General features: G+C 40.4%; 2 protein-coding genes across 2 annotated transcripts; one reads left to right on the forward strand and one right to left on the reverse strand. All coding sequences in view use genetic code 11, as the record gives it.

The window, feature by feature from the left end:
- Positions 1-8,043: 8,043 nt before the first annotated feature.
- Positions 8,044-8,934, forward strand: EGR_09116 (hypothetical protein; the record flags this gene model as incomplete). The annotated part of the gene is made up of 1 exon (XM_024498365.1): positions 8,044-8,934. The coding sequence occupies one exon, from the start codon at positions 8,044-8,046 to the stop codon at positions 8,932-8,934; it is 891 nt and encodes a 296-aa protein (XP_024347232.1).
- A 3,497-nt stretch (positions 8,935-12,431) lies between these two features.
- EGR_09117 (Sorting nexin-3) lies at positions 12,432-13,189 on the reverse strand (the record flags this gene model as incomplete). The annotated part of the gene is made up of 4 exons (XM_024498366.1): positions 12,432-12,537; positions 12,733-12,857; positions 12,909-13,004; positions 13,037-13,189. The coding sequence occupies 4 exons, from the start codon at positions 13,187-13,189 to the stop codon at positions 12,432-12,434; spliced, it is 480 nt and encodes a 159-aa protein (XP_024347233.1).
- Positions 13,190-14,624: the final 1,435 nt, after the last annotated feature.

The following is a 14,624-nucleotide window of genomic DNA, read 5'->3' on the forward strand; positions in this document are numbered from 1 at the left end:
AGCCAACAGTAGGCCTAGACGATCAAGATGACAACAACAACAGCAACATTAGCACTACAATTAGCAACATTAGCATAACATTGGTAGCTTTCTGTTTATCATCAACACCCATCCCCATTTCTTGCTTCTTCCCATGCCTGCGAAATTTAACCCATCCTTCTCCAAGATTGACCCGGTGTTGAAACTATCTATGTATGTTTGTGTGGGTTAACTAGGACAATAGAAAGGAGGCTTATTAACAACTGCTCTCAAAATCTCTACCATCTATCATTTCATTATTTGTACATGTTTGCCTTATTCCCACAACACGTTAGGTCAGTTCGCTGGGGCAATTCTGCATACTAACTTCCTCACTTGTGGGTCCCCGCATGTCGACGCGTTTGAACACATCCAAACGTTGTTTGGTTGGCTGATTGACTGATGCAAGTTTACCAACTGATATGTTTGTTGTGGGTTGTAGCTCGCAGAACGGACAGGCCTAGGAAGTAGGCGAGCATCCCCTCCCGATTATCTGCGCCTCGATTCAACATAATTCGTATCCACTCTCATCCACCCATCAGTCTATTCATCTATCTCCACCTATCAATCCACATTCTTACACACACACACAGATATGCATTCAAAGAGCCAAAATGGGATCCTATCATATTGAGGAGTACATAAAAAATGAATACGTCTGCCCTACTTCATCTCTGCTGCGATAGCGATTGTTGCTGATTTCTCCTCCTCCTCCTCCTCCTCCTACTCATCCTCCCCGCCTCTTTCTTCAACTTATTCTTCTTTTCTTTCATATTCTCTGCCTCCAAACTTTCCCTGTTACCTCCTCTGCATCTTTTATCCAGTCTACACCACTTTTTTTCCGACAGTTACGTTTACTACTTGAAACCCACACTCCAAGTGTCCTTTTTTACCTAAAACAGAACAGAGAATGGAACGTAGGTGAGAGAAAGGGCAAGCCTTGATTATGACTTTGTTTTTATAGTATGTACACGTGCTTTAGACAAACGACCTTTTTCTATTCTGTGCTCCGACTTGTTTCCTGTTTTTCACCCATTTGCCCTCCTTGCTAGTTTGCCCATTTGGAAAAATCAATGAGTTTTGCAAAAATGCCAGCTCTTCCAAACTTGATGGACTATCTGTTAATAGGAATAGTAGTAGAGTAGCGCTTAAGATAATTTTGTTGTCACATGACACCACTCTGACGACGATACAGACTCTACCACCAATGGTAGGAATTTGTTGACTAGTCTTCAGGTCAGTTTTCAGTGTGGTGTGCGTTGGATGATTGAATCATGGATTAGCCATCAATGCTAATACCATAATCTCCACTCCGCTTCCACAGGGTGTGAATTGTTGGTGGGAGACAGTAATTCACAGTAGAGTAGCTCAGACGGCCGCATGTCTCCATAAGCTGAACCGTAGAATGTGTGCTGGCCTGCATACAGTTTCACTGACACCCTAATATGCTCATGTCACTTGTAGTTCAGGCTAATTGCAATAATGCTATTTTTTGACGGATGGAAGCATAAAGTATTTACTGCAATGAATATCATTTTATCGGCATGGTAACGTGATTAACATATGGGATGAATAGTGTGTAATAATCATTACAACCGAATCTCGAAATATTAAATGACACAACCCCTATGGGCTGCATGATTCCGCACATTATTAGTCAACCTGAATGATGCATCTTTCTAATTTTGAATAAGTTATACTTTTAATGGATGAAATAAGAATAGTTTTTAACATACTTACCATGTGACTGATATTTTTTGCTCACTCACACCCGGATAGATAAATGGAGGAAGTTCTAGATCAAGTTTATATTCAAAGCAACATATTTTGTTAGTTATATTTCAAAAAATCTGAAACATACGTAATCTACTCCATGTCTTAATAGGATTTTAACATTTATTTTTTCGTCAGTAGCTTTAACAGCCGTGTCACCGGATCTTTTTCATCATAAGCGATAACAATTTAATGCGTTTTATAAGAGGGTTAAACCGTGTTTAGGTGAGTCACGAACGAGCACTTCTGGGTGCACACAGTTAAGAAATGAATTCAAGGAGTAGAAAATAGATTTCTTTATCCACATGGTTCTCGCTTACATATAAAACAGCCCACACTTTAATTAAGAGTTTAAAAATTCACCATAGAAATGTTCTAGTACAAATGAATTATCGAAGAGTTCGCGCCACTTCGCCATTGGTACGAAAAGCTATTTTGCTATCCAGCGTGCACTGAACACTCCACTACGAAAGTCTTTATCTTCTAAGCAACTTTACTGTCCGACAGGCAGGGTGTCGATAAGGTTTCCAGCATTGGGTTTTGCGCATGCTGAGTATTTTTAGGGGTGATTACTGAGTCTATGGCCTAGAACCGTTGAAAACCGATACAATTGTCATTGTCATATCCTCGAGCGTCTTATTATTGAACTTACTGGCATGAGGTCCTCATTAGGTGCCAGTTACAAGTAGTTGTTTACATGCTCTGATTGTATGCCCTGATTGTTGCTGGCTTTCAACTTGATTAATGGTGCTCGGTCCAGTCCAATCAACGACACATACCTTGACTACCAAAAGTAGTAGTGGAATACAGCAAACAGTTACTAGCACGGTCACGGTAGCATGCCTTTTTGCGGAAGTTCCGGTTTAGCTTGGATGTTTTTTAGATCTATTGGCGAGGACACTAAATCCGAGGTATCACTTTTGCGACCCGCTTAAACTCCTGTGCTCCAGTCGCCATACTCATAAATGGAGCCTATTTAGTAAAGTTTATTCATCATATGCATTTGTATCAGTAATTAATAGTGTGCGATAGCATTGCTCCTGTTTGCACTAAATAAAACCGGTATAATATTCAATAAACTTGGCATGATTTATAGGCAAAATCTTAGTACTGACACTTTTCCGCCTTTGCTTATGGCTCACTATTGTTTTGCCGAAACAAAAAGTGGTCTGCATCAAGCACAATAAGAGATATGGCAATTTGACGCGAGACATGCTGAATGAGTATGGCACCTGTCATGATTGGCATGAATACTTTAAGATAAAGCATTTAATTTCCGGTACCCAAAAGTAGAGTGAAGCCTAGACAAAGAAAAGGCTTTCATTAGCACAATTTATAATCAATGGCTTGGGGAACATTTCAGAAAAGTGTGGCAAATCTACTTAACCAAGCCTTTGTAACTGACTTAGTCTTTTCTAATTAAAAGTTAAGGTCCATATTCATGGGATGCCATCCCGATTTTAGGCAAATTCACTTTGATAGTCACGATCAGCAAATATCAAGACTCGTCCGTTTGAAGCGTTTACCTTAATAAATGCTGTATTTGTTTACTAAAAAACTATGTAGTCCACAAAAAATAACAGTGCTTTGGCAAGCGACTTTTAACATCGTGTCGTATGCTGGCAGCCTAATAAATACCTTTACTTCGCATTTTACCCAAATCCTTGTTTCGTATGATTTCCAGTGTAACTAGCGGCAGCTTTTAGGCATTTTGAAATGTTACAGTTTATCTTCATTATTAAGAATATGAAAATCTGTGTCAGTCTGTCTGTACAGCATCCATCATTTTGCTCCCATCCACATGCTTTGAACCCACTCACTCACATCTTACGGTCTCGGTCAAACCTACCTAATCTGTGTATTTTGAGCTTGCCTAAAATTCAAAGCGAGTTTAATTTGGCTTCAAAACTATAAAAGTCACCAGCATAATGCTTCATGTGGCATCAAGACAACGCATTGTCAAGGAAACAGATGGATTCCTGTCAGGAATCGCTCAAATATGCATTGCGTTCAGGAAGGATAACTACTTATGCACATAAAAACCTACGAGATTTATGATGGCAAATAACCCATGCATTCCAGCATTCATTAAACCATGTAACAAACCATTACTTACCCCCAAATTTCCCAGTGCTCACCTCAAACTTCGAAGGGTGTGATCTTTTTTGTGATGGACCGCAGGCGCAATCGTTTGCTAGAGGCGCTTTACTGAAGACGAAAAATTACGGCTCAGAGCAAACTGCTTGATTTAACTTACAGGTATGTGAGAAATGTGCCTTTAGAAACAGTCGAAAGTATGCAATGAATCATAAGACGGTGGGATGTCTATTTTTGAGGGTAAAATTAGGACCTTACATGGGAGTCTAGGATAATAGGAAAAAATTATCTTATTCCCATACTCTGTACACTCTTGATGTTTCTTCAAGTGATTGTCTTTTTTTTTGGCACTAGGCAACCGCATCTTAATTGGTAGTTCAGAAATGAAGATAACAAAACCTTTTTAAAAACGTTATTTGCCCCATTCTATTCTCGTTTGGAAAAAAATTAACCTGGTGCCTATTTTAGCTAATAACATAGTCTAAGGGACTTTCTTTAGTTTTATGGTTTTTAGTAAGAGCCTTATAGGCTTATTTTGATACCATTACATATTCCTCTCCTCAATTTTTACAAACGCGGATTAAAGAATGTGTTCGTGACGTTTATCTAAGGAGAAAATTTCTCTCTAACTTAGCAGCCACGAACTCAGTTTCATCTGACCTAGTGTAAAAGGCATTTAAAAGTGCTTCGAGTATTTAACTAAAATAATAAGTAGCTGATTAGATCAATGAACTAACTGATTTTTGATAAGAAAATGGCACTGAAAATGCCAATAAAGTAGAATCAGAAGTTGGTATTTCAGTTCTTGTCGTCATCCGACAATTTCTCCTACTGTTTTACGACGATGTCAGCAGACCAATGAGAGTTTATTATAGTGCCATTGTGACCTAATTTTAATGAGATGTCTACACTACTCAGCTTATTACAGAAACATGTCGTCTAAAATAAGGTCACAGCTGTACTGCAAATGATGCAGGGGCATAAAGCCAACCCTAATTGTTTATCGGAATTATCGGGAGTCGCATTTTGTTAGCCCATTATCGAAACGTTTTTGTTCCACAGTACCGGTGCATGAAATCGACATTACTTCCACCAGCCTAAGAGGCACAACCTCAACGCATCATTGATCCCACGCCCCTGCAGCCCGCTCCTCCTGCGCGCTACGCATTCAGTGTTGCCCTACGTGTGCGATAGCTCTACGCTATTGTCGACATGCACACACACCCCAAAAGCGATAAGCAATTAAGTTGGGCAGGTAGGTAGGAGGGCAAGCAGGCACGTGTGCGCCTCCACTTGCTCAAAACTGTTTCGAGAAGCGCACACGAACAAAAAGAGAGTAGGAGAAAAGCACCAATAGTCAGTGGTGCTGCTTATGTGTGCGCCCTTGCACACCCGCGCGCATACTGAAAAAAATTGATTTTTGCTAGAGAGGGTGCAATGAACTGAACTCACAGCGTCACTCTGACCTTTCTGTAGTTCCTCGTCAGCCAATGGTAGCGCGGCTACAACGCTAGTCAATCCTGTTGCAAGGCTGCATGATATATACTACTCACTGCCTTGTCTATGCCAACACGACTACTTTTATTGCTGAAAAAGGGGTAGTTTCGGTTTGATTATCTCGGTGTGAGAAATGACAGTTGTTTTCAGCCTTAACTATGCCCTTGGCAAAGAATTAGTTGCCAACAGCTCAAAATTCTTCTTTTCTCAGTTGTGGTTATGTTTGCGATTGATAAGCATAAGCAAAAGCCACTTTAATGCTCTGTACACAGTGATGGTAAAGCGAATTTTAACGCTAATACAACTACCGACATTACCTTTCCCTTTGTATTCATTATGTACCTGTAGGTAAAAGTGAACTCAAAAATTATTTCATAAAACATAATTAATTTGTTGTGGAACTTAGGTGGGCTGTACTTTTATGCCACAACCCTTGGATATCTTCTTAGCCAAATTACTTAGCCAAATACTTGTGATCGACAGTTTTGTGGAGTAGATATTAGGTTTCGTAAGCTTTTTATTACTAATTCGGTAAGATTATGATTCCCGTGCAAGGACTGGTGCGGCCAGCAAGGCACTTAAGCTGATGACACCACATTCTAACTGTTAGCCTTACCAGTGGTGTGGAATCGAGGCATTATTCTTAAAAGGTGCAGCTGCTAAAGACTACTTTCGATATAGTGGGGATGTTGATGACGATGGTGTCAGTCAGTTTTATCTATTGTAGGTAATTAGGTATTCCAACAGTTACCCGATATTAATGTGAAAAAAATGGAGTGTTCACTGCCTTTAAAAATTAACTGGATACTTAAGTACACATTTGAACGTTCCTACCTTTACTGTATTGCGCATTTATTTAACACTATTCGACATTACCCCTCCCCCCCCCCCAAAATATTCCTGCTATAAAAAGACGATGTGTCAGTGACTCGTAATCCGTACGTAGGTGTCCCTCTCATTGCCACTTCTCTTCATGATTGCCAGAACTAGTGCATTTTGCGTAAGATGGAGAAAATTCACCGGCATATTTATGTTTGAGCGTAGGCTGGCTTACGTAAAACAAACGCGGAGATATGCGAAATTTTCAAGAACTATTTTGGATGCAACAGTCAGTAGAAGACTTTCCCTTAATCGAATGAAAACCACCCAATGGACTTTTTTCTAAATGGCAATGTATTGAAGCTGTTAAAACCAAGAATGGTTTATACCTTTGCTTGGCGTTTACAAATCAAATGCATAGCCGACGTTCTTATTAACGACTTCGGTGACAAAATATCCCCCTTTTCACTAAAAGAAATTAGTGATCACACTTTTCTCACAATAAACAGCAAAACCAAATGGAAAGTTTAGAACTTCAATAAATGTAAATCCCTTATATTTTACTTTCTTTCACGATGTCATACAGGAAGGATTTGTGGAAAATCTTCTATTTGATAATAATTAACATAGAAATAAGCTTCAGGTTGTATCAGAAAATATAGCACCTCACACACAATCCACTTTGTCAGGTGATCGAAAGAGTTGGTGCAATTTTCGGCATGCCTTGCTGCGATGACTTGCTAAAACGTGTAGTGACCTGTAAAATACATGCGATTACTTAATTGCATGCCTTATAAAGCATAGATGGGTCTGCATCAGGTCTGCCACTACGGTACCCTGCACCATCTTCTCCCTAGGTTGAGCTACCATACACTACTACACTGCCTTACGAATAAACGCTTGATTCCAGAGCTGAAAAAGCTTCTCGTAAAATTTATAAATTAGTAGAACGGTGTGAAAAGTGGTTATGAAAATGAATCACTTAGATATGGACAAGTCTTATTCACAATGGCCCTTTTCTTCATAACGAAGAATATGGTGTCGCTACCGACATGATACCGGGCTTAAAGTGGAACTATACGTTGACGCCTATATAAACTCCGAAAGCCGTAAAAGTTGATAGGTAAATATGTAGCACATGAGTCATTACATCACTTCTTTCACCATTTTTAGTGTTTGATGATTAACGGGCTGGCCTCCAACTAGAAGTGACTCCCCTTTTTCAACATTTTTTAATGAAACAAACGCATTGGCTCTCCTCGAACAATCAATTCTAATGCACGCACTACTTTGCCCACGTAAAACAATGCATGATTTGTCTGAGCTAAACGGTGGGTGAAATTAATAAGTGTAGGCTTCCCAGTAAAAATTAAAGTATTATGACTGGGACCTATATACTCGGTTCGACTTGAGGATGACTAAGTTTACCACGTTATCTACCAGCGTCAGTTATTAATCGTACTCAGCAGACCCTGCGCCGTAAGCAGTTTAGATGAACTTAATGCATTAAAGTAGGTTCAGGTATTTCTTGGCTTGAGAGGGATTTGATCTTATATTTTATGTAATTTCATGATTCTTAAAACTAAGACGATTGCGAACACATTAGTAAGATTTAAATCAGATAAGATTTGAGTGGTTCTATTAAAAAATGCCAGCGCTACTTCAAATCAGACGTGATTATAAAAAATAAATAACAATCCAGGAAAATCACTGTTATTACATGCATTTCTATCACAAGAATGGTTCAACGAAGAAAAAGATTTATTAACCATACACGACATCATAACCAAGCAACCAGATACCGTTTGCTGAAATCTTTCAGTTCCTCCCACATTGAATATGTCCGTTCAACCCCAAAGTCGCCCACCTGATGTGGATAAACTCCACACGAGTAATTTTGACCAGGATCTTCTTCCATTGCCTCCTCCTCTACCGCCTCACAGAACGTCAGGACGTGGGAATTACCAAGTCTTCCTTCAACCTGAAAATCGACCCCTCTTGCCACCCTCTATGTCGATCACACCTTCCTTGTGCCCCCCTGAGGATCCTCCGAAAACCCTCTCCCATCCACCACACGCCATTCGTCGTCATCCTAGGGGTCTTTCCAGTGTCTTCGATTCCACTGCCACACTACCCACACCAAAGCCACGCAACCATCATGGTGATTGTAAGGAGGGAGACCGGAAGAAACAGGGGTTACATGAGGAGAGAAGTGGATGGCTGTATTGGAACGACGTCCGTGGTGGAATTCGTCCAACTCTCCTTACTGGTTCCTACCTTCAGGGACGCACACCACACCAAACTTCTGAATACCCTTTGAAGCTTTCTGAGTCGGTAAAAGGTCATTGTACTAGCGCTGAACATCTTGAAGGTGCCCTGGCAATGCCGATGGTACAAGGGGAGACCAGAGTCCAAAAGCTGTATTGTAGTATGACGACACTTAATTATACAACGGCGGAAAGCTCGTCCATGCATGATTTACTCATGGTTGGCGACAATGCGGATGATAGCAGAGTGCCCAGGGTACCAGATTCCTGGCTGCCAATTGTGGATGGACGGGCTCGATTAGTGCCAGTAAATACGATGACAAGAGAAGCACCAAATGCGAACATACCGGACGTTACTCCCAGACCCACCACACAGGTTGATGGAAAATCACAACACATTTGGCAACCACTGAAATTAAGGCAAGAGGGGGAAACGGCGGCGAACAGATTTACGAGTGGATGATAAGATAAACGCAGTCCGTCAGCAGGGTTGAATGTAAATAAGTGACCATGGAGAATGTTAACGAATGCTTTCATCAAACGAGGCATTTAGTAAGCAGATGATATTACGAGTTGACACCACCTACTTTTTTTGCAATTTGTATTCTGCTTTGGTAAAATAACTATTTCTGCGTGCTCTATAATTTTAGAAAATAAATCTACCCTTTTTTTCAGAACTCTTAGTGGGATTACACAAGTTTGGCATTAAAAGTCATTCGAACCACTAACACCACCCAATTCCCCTTCACGTGGATGCAATCTGACAGGCGTCAGTTTTTTTTTTTGAGTACACCATGCGTAACTCCACCTTTAATAATGCATGTCTTGCTCGGCATTCAAGAGTAATGCAATCGAACCGAGACTTTTGAATTTCAAAGAGGCATGAACTGAACAAATTTCTAGGAATAGAGATGCATTCCCTTTTCCCATACAGTTTGTAGCTGGTTTAGTTACGCACTCATTCTACCGGCGTTTAATTTATTCTTGGAAGACGCCTTCGGCTCGGAACGATTCGTCACTGTTGCTATGGCGGCCAATGAGTTAATTATTCAATATTGCAATTTTCCGTGAATTAGTGGATCCTGTTCATCTCTTCTACAGACGAATTAGCCTCTTGTGATAGGCTCGTGTTGCTTGGTTTACACGCTAAAAATATAGAAAAGAATAAGTTGAGGGTCGTGAACTGGTCACGGAGCATCGTATCCACAATCATCGTTGATGGGCTGTCAATGAAACGCGTGTACCACCCAAATTTTCCACTACTCAAGTGGATGAGGGCCCCATCACCAGACTTACCGAACTTCGAACGTTACGTTGGTAAAACTCACAAAAGAGTATTCACAAGTTTGCTCTAAACGCATGCACATGCTGGGTATCAGCGGTAGCAAGGGGAGACAGTGAACGTGTACTGCTGCGTGCAGCACAGCCAGGGTAGCACGCCTTTATGAAAAATACGTGGAGGCAGAAGTCCCAACTTTACGTGAAGCAAACTGGCAGTTGATATCCCATTTTATAAGCAATGATTTATGGCAGTTTTGAGGATTGAAAACTCATTTTAGATAATAATTTTCAATTTGAATGTACTTGTTTACGCAGAAAAGCAATTTAATTGTGAGTCCTAGCTACTGCTGCTCTGTCAACCTGGGAATTTTGAGGTAATGGAGTTATTAATTCTCATCTCAAAAGCAGTAAAATCGACACAATTACGAAATATAGAGACAACGAATTAAAATCAGTTGATCCCTAAATATGAATTGTGTCCCATATAACTCCCATACTATCACTAAAGTTTATGGCTTTGAATTCTTTTCCAGTGACGCCAGTTTATGCATCACGATTACCCTTTCCAGTTTCAAAGCTACTCGAAAAACTTCGCTTTCGCCACAACAAACACTACTTTTTTTGGAGAATGATAGAGTGAGCAAGTGGCATTACTGAGCCGCTAGTAATCATCCCCCATTTGTAAGATGAGCAACACGGAAGAACATTTGGCCACTCCATCAAAAAGGATTAAAGCTTCACAGTCACTTCTACGCGAAGAATGATTGAGCGTGAGGGAGCTCGCGGCAGAAGCTGTGGTGGGCAGGGTGAAACTCCTGAAAGACAACTTTTGCTTCCGTTGACCGTATTAGCTTAGAAAACTCTTGTCCTATTGACTGGCAAAGTGAAATTCAATTGTTTGCTACAAGAGCAATCCAAGAATAAACGTTTATTAAAGTGGAACAAAAAAGTCTTTGATCGTCCAAATTTGGCAAAATTCCTACTTCTTAAAAACAAGTTTCAAACACTTTTATGACAAAGTTTATGTGCATTGTCTTATTCTAAATTTTAGAGAGATGCACAATCCATCCAGGATTAAAGATATTCAGAGGAATTCAAAACTCTTCACTTAAGATCATCACGACTCTACTAACAGTGAATAAGTAGATATGTGGTTGCAACAAGAGAAAAAATGTGCATTCCCCTCTTCTAAAATCTATGCTTTCTTACTAATCAGTCATGGATCTAAATAAATTTTGCCCAAGACTTAAATCATACCCACTAGTGGAACAGTTTTTAGCATCTTTTTATGTGGAGAGCTATTTCATGTTGCAAAGATCCCATAGTTGTTTGAATTGTACATTTAGCTACGCAGTCCTTCGGTCCATTTTAGGGCGAACCCGGGAGCTACAAAATAAAACACGAGAATTAATAAATTGGTAGGCTTCGGTTTTGGAAATGGAGCGTTAAGTTGTACATAACGTACAACGTGTAAGGCATTTGGTCCTGCCAATAATCTGTCCATGAGCCGCATCACATTCAGGACATTACTCCTAGGGTCGCTACCTATTAAAATAAATCGAGAATGACACTCCAAAAACAACTGCTCTCTAGGTTTGGCCCGAATGCCAAAACGAGTCACCTGCACTTACAAAAAGTGGGGAGGAGCGACATGTGGACAAGCGGATGAGCTTCGTACTGGACAATAACCTCGATAGACTACCAATGTGGTCTTCACTTCTTTCACGCGTTACAATAATGGGCTTTTTTATTTTGTCGACTATGTCGCGGATGAATGACGCATGGACCTGATTCAAGTCTCTTCTAAGCGAACTATCATTGGCAATTCTCAGCCACTAGCCTCACTACCAAGTCCACAATACCAAGAACCACACCACTTCATTCCTCGAACACCATACTAAGTACGGATGTAAATGCCCGCCATAAATTGCGAGTAAAACAACTGAAACGATGTCCTATTCCTGTAATTCCAGAGGAAGATAATAAAGAACCCCATTCCCGTGATGCAACAAAGCAGACCCGCGAAACATGAACGCATACTTATGACGCGAAAGGCGGATTTGTCCGCGGGACCGGTGAATGCAATTCCGTCACTCACAGACATATGCATTGTTGAATAGTTAACTCCCACTCTGTCATCAGAACGGTTCCATCGCAGTGACAAATCCTCCTAAGTGGAAGATGTCCTTCAAGCATTAATTAAACGCCCATGGAATGGGAGCAAAGAAGTGAAAACCTATGCAGGGAAAGAAAGGCGGCCTTGTCCTCTAAGGCTTGCTCGTTTGACACCCATTCTAGAATCAAAGTTGGGCACCCTCGCCTAATAATGCGGTGAAAGTGGGGACCAAGTTTCAAACTGCCTGCTCTATTTAGCGACAACTAAAGGAAACCAGTTTCGGTACCGTTGCGTCAGTCAACGGCCAAATTACATCTACTCAAGGAAACAAATAGCTAGGAATCTATATTTTCTAACTAGATGGAAACTACGGTCTGCCACCCACCTTCAGACAACAAAGAAATAACAATATTAATAGGTGGAATCGATATACAAGGCAAATCATAGATCGTCTGCACTAGATGCTTTTACAGTTCCGATGAGAAACTAGTAAATATAAATACGATTAAATGTGGAGGTGATGCCCTGGGAGATCGAGATGGCACGGGAGGAGCACCAGAAGACTAGGGTTGGTTTACTTTGCCCGCCTTGTAATTTCTATCGATCACATCGCTTTGAAGAAACATATGGAGGCACTTCTCACTTTGTACCAATGGATGACCTGCAACCCTGAAGTATTTTTACAAGATCTATTAATACAAACTTCATGTGTACATGATAGCATATTCCGACATCGCCATGAGTTTTACTCCTCAAAACAAGTCAAATTAGGTAGCAGCCAATTCATGACGTTTCATGTGAACACTTCCAGACATGCAATAACGACGACCATAATGTAAAAAGATAGTGTTCGGAAAAACTTACTTGTTAATAAACTCCTCCAATCCCTTTCTCCTTGATTCAATAAAATCACTGTCGAAAAGCCCGTCGTCAGCGCGAAAGGGAATTTGTCTTTTCCATGCCTTACCAGGAAGTTTAGGAACGATAATCTGAAATAAAGTTCAAAGGCGAATAAGACAATAGGCTTGAGAAAAACCCACCTTACTTTCGCGATCTAATTCACCGCGTAACCAGTCGAAATCTCGATACCGCCGACGAACACTCGACTCCGACAAACGAAACACAGGGAGATTAGTCTATGACAAATTATGCACATTAATTATCTCACCTTCAGCCTCACTTCATAATCAACGTATCGCGATTTCGCATCCCCATGAACTTGTGGATTGCAAACATCAATTTCAAGGAAGTTCGCAGGTGGTGAGTACGCATCCTCTAGTGTTTGTTGTTTTGTTTCAAGCCTTTGCGTTGCAGACGTCATTTCCGAAAGCGAAAGAAGGCACGGTTACTCACACGACTATAACCTTGGCTTTAATCCAATAAAGAGCAGTGTTAATGATAAGTAGAAGTGATTAGACAGTATCCAAAACAAATAAATTGCTGAGTGACAAACCAAAATAGTAATTACTTGCTTCCAGCACTATAAAATTCATATACCCCAAATATTTATACAAAACTTGCTTGTGAATTAACGCTACGCCCAGTAAGCAAACAGATTATTTTATTTGTAACTTTTAACATTACTTAAATAGTACGCCCATTACGATCCCAATTTCTTATGGGGAAATCTGCAAGTAATACATATTTATTTGAATTCATATTTTAGGAAAGAAAATGTCAGTTTACGCCAACCTTATAACCTAGTGGACACCACTGTCCCCTGAAAAAGAAGGGAAACCAAACACGTCATAGCCCTGATTCAATGTACGCTTTTGCAGCACTTATCAAATGACAGATGTTCCCCTTTAATTAATCTTCTCGTTCTAAGGGTGTGAAAGGAGAAGCAACGAGAGCATCTCTGGATCCGCTGCATTTGTGTAGCGTCCCGGGACTCCCTGAAGACGAAAGAAGACACAATACTCGGGCAGAATATCTATTCGGCGCAGAGAAGGTGTCTGGGCTATTGGCATGGCCCGAAAGGCCAGCCCACCCAGTGAGGTACAAGGGGACTAATTCAAAGTACAAAAGTCTCGCCTCACCAGTACCGAGGGATAAACCACTAGCGTTTTACATTTGTATAACTGTAAAGATATTTCTTGACTGTCTCTGCAAATCTCGCGAATGCTAATTTTGAATCATGGGTAAATACAACGCAAAGGCTTGTAATAAACGTTGTCCCAGTTTAAGTACAATGTAGTGCCTCAAATCTTTCCCGAAGTCGTTGAATTTTATTATTACATGGCAGATGGTGTTTCACTAATGTACGTAAAAATTGAGAGGCTACTCACATGGCCGGGGCCCATGCCGTCGAGCAAAAAGACGATCTGTGAAAATCTAAGTACCCGTGTAGATCAATGTAGAGTTTAAAAATTATAAAAGCATTACAATAACAGCAAAAATGGGGTTCTGGGGGCAAAATTTCGGTGGCTAATAACGACATAAAGGAAAAAAATCGCATATTTTTGAAGGAACCCATCAACAGTAAACCGTATTTTAAATCTATAATGAGTAATTGTATTTCTATACCTGAGCTAGTAATTTGTTATAATGCACAGGTTTGAATGTGAATCCTTACACACAAAAAGCCTATCGCAAATATAAAGAAGGAACTCACATTAAATACCCGACATAAGTACAAAACTAATGGCAAGAAGCACAAATGACTAACAATAATGGAAAGTGACTTGAGCCATGAGGTGACTGGAAAATTTGGCATGGTTTTTGCCTTAGCTCAACATTTAGGGACACGTAAAATG

This window comes from Echinococcus granulosus (assembly GCF_000524195.1).
Source record: "Echinococcus granulosus chromosome Unknown EG_S00132, whole genome shotgun sequence".
Lineage (NCBI taxonomy): Eukaryota > Metazoa > Platyhelminthes > Cestoda > Cyclophyllidea > Taeniidae > Echinococcus > Echinococcus granulosus.